The following is a 23735-nucleotide window of genomic DNA, read 5'->3' on the forward strand; positions in this document are numbered from 1 at the left end:
AAGACAAAACACATGGCGCCATGAGTATGAGACTTCAAACCAAAATAATATGACATTACACATTTTAAAGTAAAGCCAAGTATTGCTGCATTTTTTGTATGTGGATGATGAGCTAAAGATTAAACAGTTCCTACTTTTTGCTCACAGTATAAAGCACAAGACCATATTCCACTCTGCACAACTTGATTTATTATTATCCAAATGGAAAGTCAACATCTCATTTACTCACCCTGTCTATTGTAGAGGATGAAGTTGATTATAATAAGTCCGATAAAGATCAGCAGCGCCAAGAATGGGATCAGAAGCTGAGGCAAATTAAAATCTGGACCTAAGAAAACATGCCAAAACTTGTAACCTGACCACAGCCACATTCAAGCATTTTTCTTCATTTTCAACCTTATTAATAGTCAAAAACTAGACAGCTACAGCTACAGATCCTGAATATCATAAATATAGTAATCAATCAATCAGACTTTATTTGTACAGCACTTTTCATACAAATACAATGTAACACAAAGTGCTTTACACAATAATGCAATGCAATGAGGAAACACCAGTGGTAGGATAAAGGAATAATAATGAAATAAAATAATAAAACACTAAAAGAGAGTAGATGTGTTGAAGTAAGTAAAACCAAATAAAAAGTAGGTTATAAAAAGGAGAATAATCATAAAAAATAAATAAATAAATAAAATAGAATAAAAGGATATACCAAGTAGTATGTTATATGTTTCAGCCTGTTTTACTACTACTGTAGTTTTTATGGCTTTCAAATAAAATGGTTTTACGTTGTTTATGTGGCACTAGGTCCAACTATAAATGTTTGGTAGCACTGTGCATAGTGTATCTTTCATCTGTAATATAACTAGTCATTGCATTTGTCAAATAAATGCAGTGGAATACAAATTAGCATAATACAAATACACTGTGTTACCAGCTTGACCAGGTAAACTTTTAAAATCTAATACAACCAAATACAGAGGACCAACAACACTTGTTTTTCCTGTTACAGTCAGAGAGAAGCTTATTTACTTCTGTGGTGGTGTTGCACTGGTATGTTGGGAGATGTTTCCAATAAAATCCCCTTATGTTTGTAAATGGGGTGGATGATTATAGTGCAGTCCAATAGAACACCATTAACTATATGGCCTCATATATAACCATAGAGTGGGTTATATATCCCGTCTGACAGTGTCAACAAAAACTGAACACTGAGGCTAAAAGAAAAACAGGATTTACAGCAGGGCTATTTTACTGACATTGTACAGGTGTACACGATACTCTTCTTTATACTAATTCAGGTGTAAACTAACCTTTCCTGTCAAAGTAACGTCACAGCAGTAAAAGTATACAGTTATAGAGTTTTACTGCACTAGACTGAATGACAGGATATAAAATGCACTGTAAACTATGAACAGCAAGTTAACGTTAGCTGGTTTCTATAGTAACGTCCATTCAAAGGCTACAGAAAGTCGTCCGTTTTCAGGTATTTTGTGTGTTGTTGTTGTTATTGTTGTTTCAAAAATTTACGCTCAACTGCAATGCAAAGAGACAAGCTTCTTACCTACAGGGGTCGAGACAGCTCCTGACAAGCACAACATTAACACAAAAATGCCAGAGAGATGCATTTTTATTTCCAGCGTTACTTGTTTTCAGCTTCAAAATCCAGCAAGCGTTCAGCCGTCACGGATGGACAAACCCGAAATGATGAGCAAGAGTAATTAGCAAGAGTAATTACCTAACTCCACCCTGCCTGTGCATCTCACATCCTTTCTGTTTCACTACAGTTTCTTGTCTTAAACTGACTCCACCGATTGGCTGATACAGGACTGGGAGGTCACCCTGACATTCTGAAAGTGTCTGTGTATTTATGAACGAGTAGTGTTTTCTTTTAAGTCGCTTATTGCGTATATTATATTGGTAGTGGGGGTTTCCGGGGTTGTTTTTAAAGTGTAGTTGGGCCATTCCTGCAATTCGGTGCCATTTCAGCCTGGTTTACTTTCTAAAACAAATTAAAAATTGTATTATTTCATCTGAAGCAGGGCTTGTTAAACTATGAGAAAATGTAGCCTATTGGTCCAGCTCAGGATTTTATGGTCTAATGAGTTTGACCAAAGTCTTTGCATGTGACAAAGGCCAAATGTCCACCCTTCTACAGGACATTCTCATCTTTATTGATAAGTGTTTTGAATGTGCAGTTGTATGCAAAAGTTAATCAGCAGTTGTGTCAACAGTTGTCATTAGGAAATGTCAGTTGGTGCCAGTTTTAAGTATGGAGGTGGATCCATCATGCTTTGGGGTTGTGTTGCAGGTAGTGACACAGGAAACATTGCACAGGTGGAGGGACGAATGGATTCCATTAAATACCAGCAAATCCTGGAAGCAAACATCCCACCATCTGTAAAAAAGCTGAAGCTGAAAAAAAGGATGGCTTCTACAACAGGATAATGATCCTAATCATACCTCGAAATCCACCAAATACTACCTCAAGAGAAGCAAGCTGAAGGTTTTAGAATGGCCCTCACAGTCCCCTGACTTAAACATAATTGAAAATCTGTGGGTAGATCTTAAGAAAACAGTGCATGCAAGACAGCCCAATAATATTGCAGAACTAGAAGCCTTTTGCAAGGAAGAATGGGAGAAAATCCCAGATACAAAGATTGAGAGACTTTTAGCTGACTATGAAAAGTGTTTGCAAGCTGTGATATCTACCTGTCTGTTATATTGTTGTTGTTGTTATTATTGTTGCTGTTTTGCTTTTTTATTTTGACTTTTTGTTTTTAGTTTGTTTGATTCTAGTTCTCCTTCTTGTCTTGTCCTGTGTCGTATGTGTCTTCATGTTGGTCACTTGTATTGCACTATAAACAATTTAAAAAATGTAAATGTTTTACATTTCTTACATAGTGAATTCAAATCTGTCAATTTAAGTGTAATACATTACCCTTGTTTTAATATTGCATAAGAAGAGTCTGTATCTGTAATTACACTTCCTGGGTGGAGTATGTTTGGGTGGTGGTAATAGGCATTAGGCATTTCTTAATATCATAATCCACATCTGTTGCATGATGTGTTGACAGAGGTGCAATTTTGAAAAGGTTCAACCCACAAAAAATGTAACACTTAAGGTTTTCTGCACTGTGTGATTTAACAGAAAATGATTTCTTGTAAACTATATGACACAAAAATAAACAGACTTGTACAGAAAAAATACAAACACACCTTATAGCCTTAAAGGTGCTCAGCGGAATGATGAGAAATGCTTTCTCATTGATGACACCGGTGGCCGTTAAGTGAACTGTAGTCAACATCAACAATATTAGCTAGTATTGCACTCTGTAGGGGGGCAGGAGAGAGACGAGGCACTCAGGAGTGTGCATAAACATCACATCATTTGGATTTTCCCGGCAAAACCATCCTGAGTCCTTTACATAGAAATCAGTCCACAGGCTGTTATAGGTGACTGAGAAAGTCAGGGAAGGTCTCATTTTTTAAGTTACGTTACAATCTGTTCACCCTACTTCACATAGCACCTTTAAGGCTGTGCTCCAACACCTCTGGGGGGATATGGTTTCTGACAAAAAAGAAAACTAAAGAAAGCAGCACTTCAGCGGTGTCTAGTCAACGCTAATTCTAGCCAGGCCTGCATAATCTTGCAGTGCATGCATGCTCAGAGTACATAAGCAGCCCAGAACAGTTGATTGTCAAAAAGATACAATGTCGCAAAAAGAAGGGAAAACTAGAGCGGTGTTCTTCTCAGTAGTAGAACAAATCCTGCTGATGAAACTATATGAATATAAAGGAGTCATCACCAAAAAGCGCAATACTGCCACAGTTAACAAGAAAAATTAACAAACATAATTATCTATAGACTGACATGTATGAACAACAGCCGCCCCTCAGCAAACAATGAGCGTTAAGTTGTGAAATAAAATAATGTTAGCACCATAAACAGACAAATGACACACTGATAACACTCAGCAGCTGAAAAGAGAACATTCAGTCTGTGACTAAATTAAAAAGATATTACATATATCTGATCCTTCATGTAATAGTGTCTTTAAGGTCTAGTTATGTGCAGGGAAAACAAGAGGATAAGGTGGCTGATGAATTTGTAAATCTGCTATTGTCATAAGGAGCAATCTTCCTTTACGTTAAGCCGTCTTATCAGTACTTTCTGAGGCAATATCCAAATACACTAAATAAAATGAGTAGATAGTAGGAAAAATAGTTTGTATCAAGTCCACCAATTCAGATTAAAAGCTTTTTGACAAATTTTCCTCATTTCACTCACCACATAAGAAATTCCTTTTAATTTTCAGTTTGAGAGGTAGCCCTTCCCAAGCACCCCTTAACTTTCCAGAATAAAAGAAACAAAGTGAACAGCTGCTCTAATAATAGATTAAGGTAACCTTACACTAAGTGATAAATAAATGACAATATAACACAAAAAGTAATTAAAGTATTTTTAATTAAATATTTCTGTACATTTTAGATGAACACACAATAAGAAAAAACACAAGACAATCACAATGAAATATTAATCCAAAAGGAAGGTATTACATATTAAACAACAACACACACAGTCACATTCATTGGATAACTGGACAAAATCCATTTTCTGTCTTAAATTAAATATTGTACTGAGTTTGCTTGAAACAGAATATTTCCATTGCACATTCACACTGTTTACTAAAATAGCTTAGTCCAGAAGTAATGCAAACGTCTGCCCTCACAGTTCTTAATTGTGCAAAAAGAAGCTTGTAAATTACTGCCAGCAGTGAACATATTTGCATGTGTGCGTATGCATTAATATTAAACAATAGAAGACCAGTGTTAAGTGCAACACATGCAGGTTAAAGTGCTTAAAATAATGTGGCTAAAATCTAGACCACACACATTTGGTTCATTACAGTGAGCTGCTGGTAACACAGCAAAGGTTTGGTTACATTCATGGAGCGACACTGTTCATACAGAAGGAAAAGGGTTAAATCAGTGAGTGGTCATCCAACAGTAGTCATAAATTAGAGAGCTGCAATGTGAACCTGTTAATCAGTCCTAGCTTTGTCAGCCTTTTGTCTAGGGAGGCTCTGTCGTGTTCGCAGGGTAATGTATAATTGAGCCAATAACACCTGCAAAGAAATCAAAGAGCACAAATTAGTCTTTAACAACAGGCCAATATAACTTTCACTGATTTGGGATCAAGCATGTTGGATATCACTTCTAATTAACTTGTTTTTGTATCCATTAACTGAACTGTTTTGGATATTTTAACAGTCATCCCTGTGTCAATGGCTGACCTGGCAACTGCAGTCATATTCAGTCTAATAAAAATGAGGTCATACAGTATCAGAGTCAATCAAGTTATACAAAATTACATGACTAGTACCTTACAAGTTAAAAGAACATAAACATGCTGTGTGTTTATTGTTCAGAGTTCCTTTAATATATTTTAATTTCTATCAATCCTCTTCTAAGATTGTTAACTGAGAAGTGTACAGAGACTAAAAAGAAAACACAGAGTGTTGTTTTCTTACCTCCAGGGTGCCGCATGCCTAAGTAGAGAATGAGATAAAGACAAAACACATGGCCCCATGAGTATGAGACTCCAAACCAAAATCATATGACATTACACATTTTAAAGTAAAGCCAAGTATTGCTGCATTTTATGAGTATGTGGATGATGACCTAAAGATTAAATAATTCCCACTTTTTGCTCACAGTATACAGCACAAGACCATATTCCACTCTGTATGACTTGATTTATTATTATCCAAGTGGAAAGTAAACATCTCATTTACTCACCCTGTCTATTGTAGAGGAAGAGGCTGATTATGATAAGTCCGATAAAGGCCAGCAGTGCCAAGACTGGGATCAGAAACCGGGGAAAATGAAAACCTGGAACTAGGAAAACATGCCAAAAATTGTAACCTGACCACAGCCACATTCAAGCATTTTTCTTCATTTTCAACCTTATTAATAGTCAAAACTATCAGACAGCTACAGCTACAGATCCTGAATAATATAAATATAATAATCAATCAATCAGACTTTATTTGTACAGCACTTTTCATACAAATACAATGTAACACAAAGTGCTTTACACAATAATGCAATGCAATGAGGAAACACCAGTGGTAGGATAAAGGAATAATAATGAAATAAAATAATAAAACACTAAAAGAGAGTAATAATAATAATAATAATAATAATAATAATAATCAATCAATCAATCAGACTTTATTTGAACAGCACTTTTAATACAAATACACAAACAAACAACCTGTAGAAAGAATAAATATACCTGACTGATCCCCAGAAAGCCTTAATTCTCTCATCAGCTTGATGCATCCCTCCTGAAGGCGGATCCTCTCAGTCCTTGTGCGCTGCTCTTCCTGGTCCCACAGAGCTTTGAAGGCCAGTGCTTGTGTTAAGTGGGCTGTCCAGGTATCATTGTGATCCAGAGTCAGGTAGACCTCTCCATCATAGAGCACACGGTCAGTCCAGAGCAGCTGAGACCCCTCCAGTATGCACTCATGAGACCGAAGGACAGTGTGGTTTCCTAGGGAGTGAGATGAAGGCTATTTTTAAAATATTCAATAAATTATATTGAATAAAACATTTGACTGACCCTGAGATTTGATCAGGTTTGAGTCATGACATTCATTAATAGTACAGGATGATTTTCTTACTCAGTACTGCAATCTGGTTGAGACTTGTGAGTGTTGAAAGGAATGCATCAAGTGATATGGTCTGGATAATGCTGCTGACTTCCTTGCTTGTGCCAATAAAAGGGACTCCATTGAGAAGGACCTGCTCCACGACCCGCTGGTCCCCCACCACTCCCCACTGCTGAACCTGAATTATGACTGTATCTAAGGGGAGAAGATTGTGCTTATGTGGGAATGTTTTCAAGCAATGTAACAGGAGATGAGAAAAAGGTTCAAATGTAACTTGTAAAAAAACTCAAATCCTTAAATAAAAGTAGTAACAGGTCTGCCACAATGTTGAATTAGTCATTTGAAAATAGTCCTTCATTTAAATGTTTCTTTAGCAAACATGCATAAATAATAACTGTGAAATCAAAAGTAAAACCAATCATCCTGCTGAATAGTCCCTTTCAGTGTGATTAATTTTGAAGTTTTTCATATAAAATGGTTTAATGTTGTTTATTTGGCACTAGGTCCAACTATAAATGTTTGGTAGCACTGTGCATAGTGTATCTTTCATCTGTAATATAACTAGTCATTGCATTTGTCAAATAAATGCAGTGGAATACAAATTAGCATAATACAAATACACTGTGTTACCAGCTTGACCAGGTAAACTTTTAAAATCTAACGCAATCAAAAACAGTGGACCAACAATACATGTTTGTCCTGTCACAGTCAGAGAGAAGCTGATTTACTTCTGTGGTGGTGTTGCACTGGTATGTTGGGAGATGTTTCCAATAAAATCCCCTTATGTTTGTAATTGGGGTGGATGATTATAATGCAGTCCAATACAATACTAGGCTATATGGCTAAAAACTGAACACTGAGGCTAAAAGAAAAACAGGAATTACAGCAGGGCTATTGTACTGACATTGTACAGGCGTACATGATACCCTTCAGGTGTAAATAACCTGTCCTGTGAAAGTAACTTACAGAAGTAAAAGTATACAGTCATAAAGTCTTACTGCAGCGGACTGAAAGACAGGATATAAAATAAACTGTAAACTATGAACAGCGGAAACCAAGCTAACGTTAGCTGGTTGCTATGGTAACGTCAGTTCGCAGTCTATATAAAGTTGTCCTGCCGTTGACTTTACAGTCCATTTTCAGGTTTGTGTGTTACTATTATTATTATTATTATTATTATTATTATTATTATTATTATTGTCTTTAAGCTTCTTTAAGAGACAAGCTTCTTACCTACTGGGGTCGAGACAGCTCCTGACAAGTGGCACAACATTAACACAAAAATGCCAGAAAGATGCATTTTTGATTATAAGCGTTACTTGTTCCCAGCTTCAAAATCCAGCAAGCGTTCAGCCGTCAAGGATAGACAAAAGTCTCCGGAGTTATAAATAGTCAGGATTGTTTTAAGACATTTAAGTGTAACTCGTGCACCAACTAATACATCCCGACAGACAGAGCCAAACAAGGGCAGTGACTTTCCTCCACTATGTCTGCGGATCTCACTTCGTTTCGCTTTCACTAGTTTCTTTTAAATGTTCAACGATTCGCCTCTGATTGGCTGCTGCAGCTGGCACGATGACTGGGAATTTACCCTCAGATCCTGTAAACAATCCGTTTATCGTAAACGAGTTGTTTTTCTGTAAAGTCGCTAACAAATATTGGTAGTGGGGGTTTTTTTGGGCTTGTTTCTACAGTGTAGTTGGGTCATTCCTACAATTTGGTGCCATTTCAACCTGGTTTACTTTCTATCAAAAAAAAAAAATGTCCACGATTTTATTATTTCATCTGAAGCAGGGCTTGTTAAACTATAAGAAAAATGTATTGGTCCAGCTCAGGATTTTATGGTCTAATGATTTTGACCAAATTCTTTGCATGTGACAAAGGCCAAATGTCCACCCTTCTACAGGACATTCTCATCTTTATTGATAAGTGTTTTGAATGTGCAGTTGTATGCAAAAGTTTGGCCACCCCTTGACAAATAACATATTTTGGTGATTTTTTTAAATTGTAAAGATGTAAACACAGCCTCTAAGATATGGAGAAAAAAAGCACACACAATATTTTCACCAAACATTACTGCATAGTTACTTTTTATGACATAAATTGAAAATACATATATATATATAAAACAATGTGGCATGTGCACAAGTTTGGGCACCATATGAGTTCTTAAGTCTCAGATTCTTTTACAAGGTCTCAGACCTTAATCAGCTCGTTAGGCGTTAGGCATAGCAGCAACTGTCATCAGGAAATGTCAGCTGGTGCCAGTTTCAAAGCTTTACAAATACTCTGACTCTTCAAACCTTGTGCAAACACAGGTTCCTCTAAGCAGCTGTGTGAGACTGAAAATGAAAGTTACTGATGCCTACAATGCAGAGGAAGGCTGCAAGAAAATAGATAAGTGTTGTCAGCTTGCAGTTTCCACAGTGTGAAATGTATTAAGAGATGGCAGTTTAGGGGAACTGTGGAGGTCAAGAAAACTCTCAGAGAGAACTGCTCATATGCTGGTCAGAAAGGCAAAACAAATTCCCCATTTGACTGCAAAAAACCTGCAGGAAGTGCATTCAGGTCTGATTCTGTCCCATAATGTCTTCCCCAGTTAATCAGCTCCCAGTCTGCCCATGTGTTGTGTCACCTGTTGTCTGATTACTTTAGTTCCTGTTTCATTTTGAAATGTTTTCTCCTTGTGTTTTGTTACCTTTACTTCCTGTGTTTTCAAAGCTTTACAAATACTCTGACTCTTCAAACCTTGTGCAAACACTCAGCAAACATAGGTTCCTCTAAGCAGCTGTGTGAGACTGAAAATGAAAGTTACTGATGCCCACAATGCAGAGGGAGGCTGCAAGAAAATAGATAAGTGTTGTCAGCTTGCAGTTTCCACAGTGTGAAATGTATTGAGAGATGTATTTTGTTACCTTTACTTCCTGTGTTTTCCCACCTTTGTTGATTGCCTCATGTGTTTCACCTGTGTCTTGTTTCACTCACCTGTGTTCAGTTTGCAATCAGACCCTGTGTATTTATTGTCCAGTTTTCTGTTGAGTCGTCTGTGGTTATTGTTAGTGTTCCCTGTTCGTGTTTCTCAGTGATTTGTGTTTATCATTAAATATTCTGCATCTGATCCTGCCTAACTGCTGTCTCCTGCATTTGGGTCCACCTGCTCCGCTCAACACCCTGACAGAGTGAATTTGATGTCAATCCTGAGGTGTATAAGTGTGACTGTCACTCTCAATCATGGTGGTAATCTAATCCTGGACGGCCAGAAACAGTTTGGCCTCTGTGGTCTTGTACTGGCAGCCCTGCTCTTCGTGCTGCAGGGTTATAACAATGTGGCAAGACAGGTTGTGTATACAGCTGATGATGGAGGGGTCCGCATTAGTCTGTACATACCAACGATAAGAGGGAGCCTCTTTTAAAGTTATGTCATATTGACAGAAACATGCTAGTTATGTTTACAATTCAGTGAATACCATTATTACACAGCGGTTAAAACACAGATCCTTTAACTTGTAGTTCAGTTCACATTCGTGTCAGACATTAACAGTCTGTTAACTGTCAAACGTATTTTGGCCTTTAAAATTACTTTTACATGAGGGGAAGATCTAAACATGTCACTTAATAATGAAAGAATATTATGAATGAAATAATTAAGTAAAATGATCATGCTCTGCTGGGGTTTCAATCATTATCAGTAACAACATCATACAGAATGCTTGTCATTTTTCAAATATTTAACCAATGTCTATTGGGGCAGCTGTGGCTCGGGAGAGAGAGCGAGTCGTCCACTAATCAGAAGATCGGCAGTTCGATACCTCCAGTCCACATATCAAAGTGTGCTTGGGCAAGATACTAAACCCCAAATTACTCCCAATGGCTGTGTGCCTGGATGGCTGTGTGCTGTGTGCCCGGATGGATGGTGTGAACATGTGCGTGAATGATTAGATACTACTGAAGCGCAGGTTGGCACCTTGCATGGCAGCCTCTGCCATCAGCGTGTGAATGGGTGAATGTGGCTTGTAGTGCAAAAGCGCTTTGTGTGGTTGGAAAACTAGGCTATATAAGTGCCTTCCATTTACCATTTATTGACAGAGTGAACAGTTCATTAGCTTTACCTGTACACTTACCACTTGTAATGCAATCCAATCCAATCCTGCAATAAATCCCATGACTGTGAAGTTTAAATTGATTTTAACTAATCTCTGTGGTAATTTCAAGGCTGCAATTTATCTCATTGATAACTCAGCATTGGCAGGAACGGACTGGGCCTTATTGGACAGAATGATAAAGTATAATAAATTGGTCTTTCCTCCCTCTTGACTTCCTATTCTCTCACAGATAGAATACACTGGAATATTATTACTCATAAACACCCCTCCCATTCAAAGTATAGATGAACAGGACATAAAATCTACATGTCCCATCTATAGTAAGCTGGCTTAATACCATCATCAAAAGTAAAAAAAAAAAAAACAATAAAACTGCACCCACACAATGTTATGTAACCCTGTACAATAGCTCTGCAATAAATCAACCTTTGTTAAAAACCGAAACGTTCAGTTTTTGATGCTGTGTCAGAGAAGTTTCGATTGACGTGCATGGTAATTTTTAAGTCATAAAAAGTACTGTAGTAATGCATTACAGTATAATGTAAGTTGTTCTTGTTACTTTCAATGGGGCCCCTTATAATAGAATATGTTTACATAAATTGAGATGGTAATGGTGAAATGAGAAATGGTCTTATAGCATAATCAAACCTAGATGGCTTGGATTGGTTTGTTTGTTACCAATCACAGATGTCCAATATAGTATATAATAAAAGACACATCACATGTAACGTTACTTATTAATTCAAACTCGTAAATATAGTGATTCTCCAAACAATATCACACTCATTTTGTTGCTCCCCTATACTGAACACAGCTAGTTTAATCCACAATGATTTTTTTTTTCTTCCACATACTGTAATGGGAGAGGAAGAGACTATGATAAGCTGATTTTCTTAACAGTGGTAACAACTTACCTGGGTTTTCAGTAGGACCTGTTTTGTTCCTTACCTGAATGATGGGAGGATGCTAAGGAGAGAAGGGTGACCCAAAAATCAAACACTGTCTATCTTCAACTCAAACTTCTTTCCACACACATTAGATTTGGTGGCCAGGATGATGTCAGAAAACCTTCAGGATGGAAGAACACACTTAATAAGGAAAAGTGGCAAGAGAGGTTACAGCACAGAAACAGTTGGGACAAATGAGAAAGTGTAAATTCACTGTTGTTTGCTTGATTAAATTTTTCAATTCCTGTCTCAAAGGGGTTGCATTAATCAGATGCAGCTGCCTGCAATGTATTTCAGCAATCAGAGTATCAATAAAAAGCTTGTGTGGCTACTGGAGAGGAGAAATTAGTTAGATGCTTCCTTGCAGAAAAAGTGAAGTCTCTGTATGAATGTAGAATGTGAAGAGCTCTGCTGGTTTTACTTAAGTTACTCATGCTGCGATCAAAGGGATAAAAATCAGGGCAACACAATATTGACTTACCACACCGTCACAATTGAAAAAGAACATGAAGCAGTTGCTTTATTGTAGTTTGCATTTGATTTGCATTTTGCTTTGTCATGGTGAGCCTACATGCCTACAGGTAATCAAATTAAATATGAATTAAAACTTTAATTACAGTTTTGAAATATTGGAATTTAATAGAACAAGGTAAACAGTACAGAGCAAAATGACACTGAAATCCTGAATTTACCAAAGCACTGATTCACTGGATCTATTACTGATAATTCATAAGGATTTTCTGAGAATAGGATTGAGGATCCATATAGAACATAAAATAGGGAAGAATGATTGACATAGATTGACAGACTTTGATTGTTCTCTGAAATGGGAATTGGGCCGAAGAAAAAGAAAAAAAAGTAAACAAAAAGGAAAATGCAATACACAGTTGGGCTGAATGCATAAAATGGACATCAACCCAATCCAAACAAACATGTGATACTGTGATGTGAAAATGCTGGTCTGCATGTTGATTATGCCCTTCAAGCAAATAATCAATTAACCCTGTGTACATCAACATGTTGTTAGTGTTGACAAATTTCTAACTTAAGAACAATTTATACAGTTATAACCAACCACTTGACTATTGTAGGGCTGGAACTAATGATTATTGTCATTATCAACTAAGCAGATTATTCTTTTGATTAATGAGAGAAGAAATGACAGAAAACAGTGAAAATGAGTGTTAAAACATTCAAAAGTGACATCTTCAAATGTCTTGTTTTGTCCAACCAACAGTCCAAAAACCAAAGATAATCAGTTTACTATCATGTATGACAAAGAAAATGAGAACGATATTGGGGATGACTGGATCAGGATCAGAAATGTCAGAGGACACATATCCAAGGGGCTTTTCATTTAGCTTTTATTTAACTGTCCTTGCTACCTTGTCTGTAACAGTTTCACCTCTTAGGGCTGTAGATTTGGCCAGGTGACCTTGCAGGGTTGTGCTAAGTTGGGTGAAAGCCTCCTGCAATTCTCTTTCTCCACCAATGAAGTTTGTACCTTGGTCTGAGATCAGTTCATAAGGGCAACCTCGGCAGCTATAGAGTTTGGCAGTCATATTTAAGTACAATGCTCAAAAGGTCATGTATATCAATTTATGCATGCAGTACATGTATAGATTTGAGCAGTGCATGTATAATATAGGGAGAATCTAAGATCATGATTCCTTTATTTATATGTAGTAACTGAAGAGAAAACTATCTGAAATGGAAAAGCATGAAAAAAATATACAACAATGGGAGTAATGTAGTTTCTTATGTCTGAGATCTAGTAAAAAAAAACAAAACTGAAAATTATGCATGCAGAGAGGTTGTTGTGTTTATGGTATCTTACTGCCATCTAGTGGACTATATATATGTACATCCAAAGCGCTTTCTTAGAAAGTTCCCATGCATGGTACAAGCTTTTATATTTTCCTTCAACAGCTGGTTTTCAGTTGCAAAGCATATTGTTGTTTAGATTCTATTATTTCACATCATATATATTATTATGCACATTATTTTCCTTCTCAGATCTTTCAAATTGCAGCTCGTTTGGTATATTGGGGCAAAGCGATCATCATCTACCTACTGTGTGAGAACAACATCTACATGCTGTCTCCTCATGCCAACATCTGCCTGTGAGTGGCCATGATGTGAAGTAAGCCAGTTGGCTGTACTGGATAATGTAGCGCTAATGAACCACAGAGGGGCACAATGAGTAATGATCATTCTAGACCTCCAGCTACCTCTCTTCAGGAATCCCTGAGGAGAGGAGGTGGGGAGAGAAAGAGGGCAAGAAAAGGAAGACTCTAAACATCAGACAGGCTGTTTTTGTTTTGAGGGATGCAGAGCGTTCCAGACATCTGTGAAATCACTGAGAAAAGATTGAATGAGAAAAGGTACATTTCAGAGCAGATTTGTTTTTTCAGTGTAGGCATCGATAAATTGTGTGTTATTAATAAATGCTAAACCATAACTTCCCAGTTCAAATTTGCAGTTCAAATCAGTATCATCAAAATATGATGCCAAAATGTGTTGATACTTACAAAATGGATGAGAAATATTTTGTATGATTTCTGCGGATTGGAGTTTAGATTTTTGGAGGTTATTCAGCCATCTTAACTTTCTGAGAACTACAAAATTCTAAAAATATTAATGAACTTATTTCATCCCACTTGTGTAAGAAGTAGTGCATCCCAGCAAAGGAAATAGAAACTTCTCAAGTTTTTATACTCCCTAAATGGTGAAGTCCACAAAGGAAACAGATGGCAGAATAGTTTCAGGACTATTCCCAGTCTTTCTGCCTCCTTATTCACACTAATGCAGTGGTGCCCACCTGTTCCCCCTGGGACTATGCTACATCCTGGGGTTCTGTTGGATTTCTGTTGGGGTCCCTCTCCAGCCACACCTCTGGGTCTGAGGCAAGATCCAACTGTCAAAACAGCGGAGTATATTCAGAGCCTGGCACAGCTTTGAAGGCCTGTTGCAGAGTTCTCTGTCTTTCAATTGCCAGGCTCCCACTTTGCGTCTGGCTGCTCTCAGCTGCCTCATGATGGACTGACCCTGCTGGGGCTCAAGAGAGCACAACAGCACAGCAGCACCCTCCCCTGTGCAACACAGCACACAATATGCATCAGTCAGCACGGCTCCACTCTGTCTCCTTCCTTTCACCCAATACCCACTGACAATAGAAAACACAAACACAAACCACTGTATAGGTTTAATGTCATATTAATGACATTAACAACACCTGGAGGTCATATTAAACCAAAAAAATGCATTATACTGTATATATTTTTCTGCTTGCAAGCATCTGTAGGCAAAAATGGCTAACTCCCAATGATCTCAACGTGGGACAGGTATTTCTACTTTACGTCACCCTGGGTGCTTTTACCTTGACTAGACACGTTCATACAGAGGTAGATGCCATAGACTGGATACACATAGATTGTGCCTGGCTTCATGAACATAGCCGTGTTCCTCTCTGTGCATTTTCGCCCTGCTGAGTGTGAAGCTTTGTCCTCTTCTCCGAGGTTGGCTTCAATCTCCTATTTGTCCTCTCAACTCAGTACCATCCTCACACCTGTGGACTAACACCTGTAGGGGCAAAGTACAAGACAGATTATCTTTTCACACAGCAGTCACATTTTAAGTAGATGGAGATGATTAGTCAATTAATTGATGAACATAAAATTGTTTGGCAACAATTTTGATAATTGTGCAATCAAAAACATTCACTGGTTGAAGCTTCTCATAGCCTCTGTAAATATCTTTTTTTTCTTAGTCCTCTGTAATAGTAAACTGAATATTCTCCTACAGTTCATTAAATCTGTGTGGTATTGTGGTACCAGCGCTGCATGCACGGTGAACTGCCGAGGGGAGACGAGCAAATAGGCAGCGCAAAGCGAGTTGTTGGGATGGTGTTTTTGTGGAAAATTAGACGTCTCAGAACCACGTCTGTTTCTGGAGTAAAGTTACTCCGCTAGCGAAGTGACTTTGGTGATTTTACCAACAAGAGCAAACTAAATAATTACTGTAAATGTGCTGCAATAACTGATTAATGCCTCAAATATAAATAAGTTATTTCAATTAAACATTCTCCGACCGAAATCGGCACGGAAAATAACATTTAATGTGGTTAAAGCATCTGTACTGATCTATAAATGAATGTGTTACAGCATTCTTACAGTATCTGCTGTCCGCAGCTATTTTATACTGTATGAAACGCTTCTCCTACAGTTCATTAAATCCCTGCAGCATCTGAAGGCAGCAGGACAGCTATGTTGATAAATGTGCAGCCTCTGAGAAACTGCGACAGAGCACAGTGTCATTACACACGCTCGTTCACCGTGTTTACCTTCATTAAATCGGCTGAAAACGACGCCTGGAGCCAGATGCATAAATTACGCATATGCACAAAACCATACATACGCCATTCCCCGCACATAAACTGGTATTTATAAAAGCAGAATGTGCGCACCTTACGCATTCTTCAGACCAGGCGTCCACATGCTTGTGACATGTATTTTGCTGTTAATACTCTTTTTTATTTTATCAATAGTTGTGTCTCACTTTGTTACGTCGTTTAAGACGTGAGTGCCGCAAAATATGATTACATTTCTGAGATACCACTGTTGACGATGGTTTACAGGTCCATGTGATGAATTCACGATATGGACACTGTAAAGAGCCGCACAGCCGTGCGTAATGGTCGCGCGTAATGACAGCTGTTCCACTGTTTGAGAACCTAAACTGCACTTTTTATTTCCAGTTTGTTTCATTGACAGCTGTAGCTACAGACTGGTGGAGCAGGCATCATGTTATCATGTTGATATGAAAACAACATCCATTTATGACTCATTATGGGAGAGGAAATGAGGCTCCTGCACGTGCGTCCAGTTTTACAATGGCTGGGATGTGTAAAATAGAACCATACCTGGCACGGCTGTATAAATCTGATAAAAAGGAATGCCTCTGCTTATTTCTGGGGTAACACTTTATAATAGGCTACAGCAGGCGTGTAACTTCTCGTCACTTACCATGTAATTTCCCGGAACTTCCTCGTATGGATCAGTAGACCTACATATCTATGTGTGCAATAAAATCAGATGTTTTTTGCCCTTTGCTCGTGACTGTTATGATAATGCGTGTGTGTTTGGCAGGCAAGTTTCACCCACACCCAGGGATTTAAATGTCCTTACGTAAACTCTCACACGCTGCACGGACAAAATATACACACTGCCCCATTCCTTAAAAGGGGCTACGCCACCAAGAGTTTCCTAGGCAACGACACAGAGGTTAACTCACGTTTCGGAACAGCGCTGCACTACAGGCTCCCAAACGCTATTGATTTCCGAATGAATGAATAGTTATTATTATTATTGGCATTGAAAAAAATATTTTTTTGGCCTGGTGGGGGTTCCTCGTTGGCCACCACGCCTGTACAATTATAGGGGAAACATTGAACTTCCTCGTATGAATCAGGTCATATCTATATGCAATAAAAACAAATGTTTTTGCCCTTTGCTCATGGCATTTATGACAATCTTTTGTTTTTTGCATGTGTGTTTGGCAGGCAAGTTTCACTCACACTCCAGAGATTTAAATGTCTTCTACTTCATTGTATTAATTTGAATAAGAACAAGTCGAGAAATGGGTCTCTTTTAAAAATTAGCTCCTAGAGGGCATGTTGATCCAGCACTGCAGCACCTCATAACGGGTGAACTTACCTCTCTCAAGTGCACAGCTATGGAAGGCTTGTATTGTCATCCAAAGATGAAAAAATAACAATACAGTAATGTAATAATAGTATATCTTTAATTACACAGAAACCACAAGGTTTGTGCTGTTCTCCCAACATTACAGAACGTGACATGCCTTTTTATACTGAAGACAGGCTATGTGTTCGTGTTGCGTGACAAGCCTCATCCTGTTTTGTCAGACTCTTTGGCACCCTCAAAACAAACGAAGAATGGGACATTTAACTTTGGACATATCCCAAATTTGAGTTGGCGTCTCTGCACTATGTGTGTGTGTGTGCGTGTGGTACACACAAACACATGTAAATGGGCGTCTCTGCATTAAGTGTGTGTGTGTGTGTGTGTGTGTGTGTGTGTGTGTGTGTGTGTGTGTGTGTGTGTGTGTGTGTGTGTGGTATTGGGTATTGGTAGTGGGTATATGACCCACATTCCCCTACAGCATTTACAGATCGATGTACACATTTACAGTTCAATGTACACATTTACAGATCTCTATAGCCTACACCTGCAAATTGAGTAAATAGAGATTTGGAGATTCTTTTACACATTTACAAATCTGATTACACACACATGGATTGAGATAGTTACACTACTCTCCAAAATATTTGCAGATAATTCTGCTACAATAATACCCCCATATATTTAACCCTGAGGATCTGAGGACCTCCCCGTCCTGCATCAGGAGGAGGCGTGTCTGTTAGACATTTAAATTTCACTAGTGAAAGAGAAACAAAGTGAGATACATAGGGAGAGAGGAGGAAAGTCACTGCTCTTGCTCGTCTGGTTGTATTCCCGTTTCGATTCTCGTTCGGGATGTATTAGTTGGTGCACGGGTTACACTTAAATGGCTTAAAACAATCCTGACTATTTATAAGTCCGGAGACTTTTGTCTATCCTTGACGGCTGAACCCTTGCTGGATTTTGAAGCTGGAAACAAGTAACGCTGGAAATAAGAGAATGCATCTTACTGGCATTTTTGTGTTAATGTTGTGCCACTTGTCAGGAGCTATCCCGGTTCCAGTAGGTAAGCTTATCTCTTTGCATTGCAATTACTTACCGGGGGAGCTTAAAGATTATAAATAATAATAAAAATAACACACAAATCTGAAAACAGACTGTAAAGTCAACAGCAGGACGACTTTATTTAGCCTTTGAACGGACGTAACCATAGAAACCAGCTAACATTAACTTGGTTACCGCTGTTCATAATTCACAGTTTATTTTATATCCAGTCTTTCAGTCCGGTGCGGTAAGACTATAACTGTATACTTTTACTGCTGTAACGTTACTTTCACAAGACAGGTTATTTTACACATGAATTAGTATAAAGAAGAGTATCGTGTACACCGGTACAATGTCAGTAAAATAGCCCTGTTGTAAATCCTGTTTTTCTTTTAGCTTCAGTGTTCAGTTTTTGTTGACAGTGTCAGACAGGTTGTTACTTCCGAGTTATGGTTATTTATGAGGCCATATAGTTTTAATGGTGGTGTTGTATTGGACTGCATTATAATCATCCACCCCAATTACAAACATAAGGGGATTTTATTGGAAACATCTCCCAACATACCAGTGCAACACCACCACAGAAGTAAATCAGCTTCTCTCTGACTGTGACAGGACAAACAAGTATTGTTGGTCCACTGTTTTTGATTGCGTTAGATTTTAAAAGTTTACCTGGTCAAACTGGTAACACAGTGTATTTGTATTATGCTAATTTGTATTGCACTGCATTTATTTGACAAATGCAATGACTAGTTATATTACAGATGAAAGATACACTATGCACAGTGCTACCAAACATTTAAGTAGTTGTGACCTAGTGCCACATAAACAACATTAAACCATTTTATGTGAAAAACTTCAAAATTAATCACACTGAAAGGGACTATTCAGCAGGATGATTGGTTTTACTTTTGATTTCACAGTTATTATTTATGCATGTTTGCTAAAGAAACATTTAAATGAAGGACTATTCTCAAATGACTAATTCAACATTGTGGCAGACCTGTTACTACTTTTATTCAAGGATTTGAGTTTTTTTACAAGTTACATTTGAACCTTTTTCTCATCTCCTGTTACATTGCTTGAAAACATTCCCACATAAGCACAATCTTCTCCCCTTAGATACAGTCATAATTCAGGTTCAGCAGTGGGGAGTGGTGGGGGACCAGCAGGTCGTGGAGCAGGTCCTTCTCAATGGAGTCCCTTTTATTGGCACAAGCAAGGAAGTCAGCAGCATTATCCAGACCATATCACCTGATGCATTCCTTTCAACACTCACAAGTCTCAACCAGATTGCAGTACTGAGTAAGAAAATCATCCTGTACTATTAATGAATGTCATGACTCAAACCTGATCAAATCTCAGGGTCAGTCAAATGTTTTATTCAATATATTTTATTGAATATTTTAAAAATAGCCTTCATCTCACTCCCTAGGAAACCACACTATCTTTCGGTCTCGTGAGTGCATACTGGAGGGGTCTCAGCTGCTCTGGACTGACCGTGTGCTCTATGATGGAGAGGTCTACCTGACTCTGGATCACAATGATACCTGGACAGCCCACTTAACACAAGCACTGGCCTTCAAAGCTCTGTGGGACCAGGAAGAGCAGCGCACAAGGACTGAGAGGATCCGCCTTCAGGAGGGATGCATCAAGCTGATGAGAGAATTAAGGCTTTCTGGGGATCAGTCAGGTATATTTATTCTTTCTACAGGTTGTTTGTTTGTGTATTTGTATTAAAAGTGCTGTTCAAATAAAGTCTGATTGATTGATTGATTGATTATTATTATATTTATATTATTCAGGATCTGTAGCTGTAGCTGTCTGATAGTTTTGACTATTAATAAGGTTGAAAATGAAGAAAAATGCTTGAATGTGGCTGTGGTCAGGTTACAATTTTTGGCATGTTTTCCTAGTTCCAGGTTTTCATTTCCCCCGGTTTCTGATCCCAGTCTTGGCACTGCTGGCCTTTATCGGACTTATCATAATCAGCCTCTTCCTCTACAAAAAACAGGGTGAGTAAATGAGATGTTTACTTTCCACTTGGATAATAATAAATCAAGTCATACAGAGTGGAATATGGTCTTGTGCTGTATACTGTGAGTAAAAAGTAGGAATGATTTAATCTTTAGCTCATCATCCACATACTCATAAAAGACAGCAATACTTGGCTTTATTTTAAAACATGTCATGTCACATGATTCTGGTATGGAGTCTCATACTCATGGGAAAATATAAAGCACAGTCATGTGTTTTGTCTTTATCTCACTCTCTGCTTAGGTATGCGGCACCCTGGAGGTAAGAAAACAACACTCCCTATGTTTTCTCTTTAGTCTCCGTACACTTCTCAGTTAAAGTCTGTGTAAAGGAAAATCAGAGATTTCCTTTGAAACACATTATACATGTTAGAAAATAATTGTTGAAAACATGTGAAAAGACTGTGAACTATGTAGTACTGAAATGTGGAGTTACACCATTAAACTGTTTTTCACCATTTCTGTGTTCAGGATTAGTTGGGCATGACTAAAACAGCTGCACCATGATGTAAATGGGTGACTAGAATGACCCACTCCCCCCCAGCACTTTATAAGAACTAGAGCGCCTTGGCATCAGCTGGATGTGTAGTCTGTTGTTTGCTGATGGCAGCATGTAATACTTTCATTGCAAGCCTAGCATTAGCATCCTGAAGTTTGCTGCAGTCACAACAGTAGATGTAAACTCTCTGGGCAGGTAGAAAGGTCAACACTTAACTATGATATATTCTAGGTTAGCAGTGCCTCTCGATAATAGCATTGTCTGTGCACCAAGCTTTGTGAAGATAAATGCACAGTCCCCCCACTACAGACGTACTCCTGTGGCTGCTACATCCAGCCCCTCACCAGCGCTTTTTAAAGAAGCAAGTAATGTTTACACTGAACTTCATTGAAAAGAACAACAATTTAACATAACGATGATTGGTGGTGGATCACTTGTTAACTACTCATTTAAGTTACATTTACATTACTGAAGTGAATCCACATTTATCTACAAAATATGTGTCGAATTAAACAGTGGCTACTAGCGTTACTTTGTTTTTGAAATATCATCCATATTGCTTGTCTACGCCTATTATAAATTGTTTTGTTTTTTTTAAGGCAGTTCGGCAGATGGGGGACACACCCCCAGCGTTTCAGAGCTCAGGATACTGCTTGTTTTTTTCCATGATTTTAAAACCTAATTTTATACACTTGGCATTTTTTTTAATCAGACAAATTTGGCATGTTGGTGAATAACACATTTTTCTGTGATATGAAAAACTCAGAAGACATTTATTATTGCTTTACACAGACTTTAACAATCTTAGAAGATTGATAGAAATGAAAAGATATTAAAGGAACTTTGAACAATAAACCCTCAGCATGTGTATGTCCTTGTAACTTGTATGGGGCCAGTCATGTGATTTTGTCAAGCTGATTGACTGATACTGTGACTTTTTTATTATGACTGCAGTTGCCAGGTCAGCCATCGAAAGTTCAAAGATCCAAAATCACTTTAGATGATGAATACAAAGCAAGTTAATTAGAAGTACAACACATTTGATCACAGTTCAGTGACAGTTATCTTAAGCTGTTGTTAAAGACTAATTTGTGCCCTTTAATTACTTTACAGGTGTAATCGGCTCAGTTATACATTACCCTACAGACATGGCAGAAGTGCCTCCAGAGAAAAAAGGCAGTGGGTACCAGGCATTGTAATTCAACACCATGACTGATTAACAGGTTCACATTGCAGCTCTATAATTTATGACTAATGTTGGATGACCACTCAGTCAACCCTCTTCCTTCTGTATGGACATTATCACTCCATGAACTTAACCAAACCATGGCTCACTGTAATGAACCAAATGTGTGTGGTCTAGATTTTAGGCCACTTTATTTTATGCACTTTAACCTGGATGTGTTGCACATAACACTGGTGCTTCTATTGTTTAATATTCACACACACACAAACATGTTCACTGCCTGCAGTAATTTACAAGCTTCTTTTTGCACAATTAAGAATTGTGAGGGCCAATGTTTTCATAATTTCTTTAATTTATTTAAGTAAACAATATAGTGTTAATGTGCAATGGAAACATTCTGTTCTCAGTACAATATTTAATGCAAGTTAAGACTGAGAATGTCACAAATTGTCTCAATCTGTAGATAAAGCTCTTCTGAAATCAAGCATTTTGTTTTGTCACTGATAGACCAATCAGAGCGATAGTCTGCCAAACACTAGATTTTGTCCAGTTATCAAATGAGTGTGACTGATGTGTTGTTGTTTGATTTTTAATACCTTCCTTATGAATACATATTTCTTTGTGAGTCATTGTTTTGATTGTCTTATGTTTTTCTCTATTGTGTGTTAATGTAAAATGTACAAAAATGTTTAACTAAAGATACTGATATGGCTTGTTTGTGTTGTATGTCATTTTATTTTTCACGTAGTGTGAATTCACAGATCTGTCTACACATTCACAAATCTCAATGCAAATTAAATCTGCAAGCAGCGTTGGTCGGGACCTCGCACTCTGGTCCGTCAGGATCAGATCATTTTGCTTTTTAAAAATGAGGGATATTTCTTACAAGTGTGGTGTGCTTTTATTTTGAAAGTTTGATTGACAGGATGAGAATTTTCTGCAGGGTGAGGCATGTCTGTCTCGCTCACACCTGCAGCCATATTAGATACATAGATGGCGCTATAGAGCACATTTTGGCACTTTGGGGGATAATTTTTACATTTTATCAAATTTTTCACCAGACCTGATGTGCGTGTCAAATTTGGTGAGTTCTTGAGCATGTTTAGGGGGTCAGATAAAGGGTTGAAGTGGTGTAATAATAAAGAAAGAAGAAGAAGAAGAAGAAAAAAGAAACAAACACACGAAATACAATACACTACCCCTTTGGGGCTCAGGCCCTAATTAAAGCTGCAAGCAGCGTTGAACGGGCCTTCGCACCATTGTGCACGTCGGGTGCGGTGCAGTCCAAGGGCTTCTGTCACAGGCATGTAGATATCTCCAGACCTGGGCTGACAGGTCTGACTTAACAAACATGATAAGTTTGGTGTGACCGGAGCATGTACAATAAAGTTATAGCAATTTCCTCTATCATGGCGAAACATCAAATCTCAACAGTGTGAGGATGACAATTTTCTGCAGGGTGAGACATGTCTGTCTTGCTCATCCCTGTGTCATCAAAATTATGCAAGTTTTGGGCCCATTCACTTTAATTTCAATTGAAA

At 38.0% G+C, this 23735-nt stretch overlaps 3 protein-coding genes across 3 annotated transcripts; 1 reads left to right on the forward strand and 2 right to left on the reverse strand.

Moving 5' to 3' along the window:
- Positions 1–4449: 4449 nt before the first annotated feature.
- On the reverse strand, positions 4450–13289 carry LOC122993388. The gene is made up of 8 exons (XM_044367519.1): positions 13113–13289; positions 11695–11746; positions 9593–9628; positions 6690–6872; positions 6302–6559; positions 5803–5901; positions 5535–5552; positions 4450–5129 (listed from the first exon to the last, which is right to left on the reverse strand). The coding sequence occupies exons 1-8, from the start codon at positions 13287–13289 to the stop codon at positions 5077–5079; spliced, it is 876 nt and encodes a 291-aa protein (XP_044223454.1). The 3' UTR covers positions 4450–5076.
- Positions 12957–16201, reverse strand: LOC122993389 (DNA-3-methyladenine glycosylase-like). Its single transcript, XM_044367521.1, is given in 5 exon segments — positions 12957–14643; positions 14646–14819; positions 15107–15261; positions 15263–15309; positions 16193–16201. Coding segments are annotated over 5 exon segments (465 nt in total). The 3' UTR covers positions 12957–14563.
- A 1994-nt stretch (positions 16202–18195) lies between these two features.
- Positions 18196–22909, forward strand: LOC122993672. The gene is made up of 6 exons (XM_044368033.1): positions 18196–18495; positions 19596–19778; positions 19909–20166; positions 20390–20488; positions 20754–20771; positions 22122–22909. Exons 1-6 carry the CDS (start codon positions 18429–18431, stop codon positions 22205–22207), a joined length of 711 nt encoding a protein of 236 aa, XP_044223968.1. The 5' UTR covers positions 18196–18428; the 3' UTR covers positions 22208–22909.
- The last annotated feature ends 826 nt before the right edge of the window (positions 22910–23735 follow it).

This window comes from Thunnus albacares, chromosome 12 (assembly GCF_914725855.1).
Source record: "Thunnus albacares chromosome 12, fThuAlb1.1, whole genome shotgun sequence".
Classification (NCBI taxonomy): domain Eukaryota; kingdom Metazoa; phylum Chordata; class Actinopteri; order Scombriformes; family Scombridae; genus Thunnus; species Thunnus albacares.

Bases quoted from the DNA above. Each gene is read 5' to 3' on its own strand.
- LOC122993388 (XM_044367519.1), bottom strand. From the start codon at position 13,289: ATGACTGCCAAACTCTATAGCTGCCGAGGTTGCCCTTATGAACTGATC. The intron at 6,873-9,592 runs GTAACAAAATAC...TTCTCCCCTTAG, and splicing joins GGAAAACACAGGAAGTAAAG to ATACAGTCATAATTCAGGTT. The intron at 5,902-6,301 runs GTATATTTATTC...ATGTTTTCCTAG, and splicing joins GCTTTCTGGGGATCAGTCAG to TTCCAGGTTTTCATTTTCCC.
- LOC122993672 (XM_044368033.1), top strand. From the start codon at position 18,429: ATGCATCTTACTGGCATTTTTGTGTTAATGTTGTGCCACTTGTCAGGA. The intron at 18,496-19,595 runs GTAAGCTTATCT...TTCTCCCCTTAG, and splicing joins AGCTATCCCGGTTCCAGTAG to ATACAGTCATAATTCAGGTT. The intron at 19,779-19,908 runs GTAAGAAAATCA...CTCACTCCCTAG, and splicing joins CAACCAGATTGCAGTACTGA to GAAACCACACTATCTTTCGG.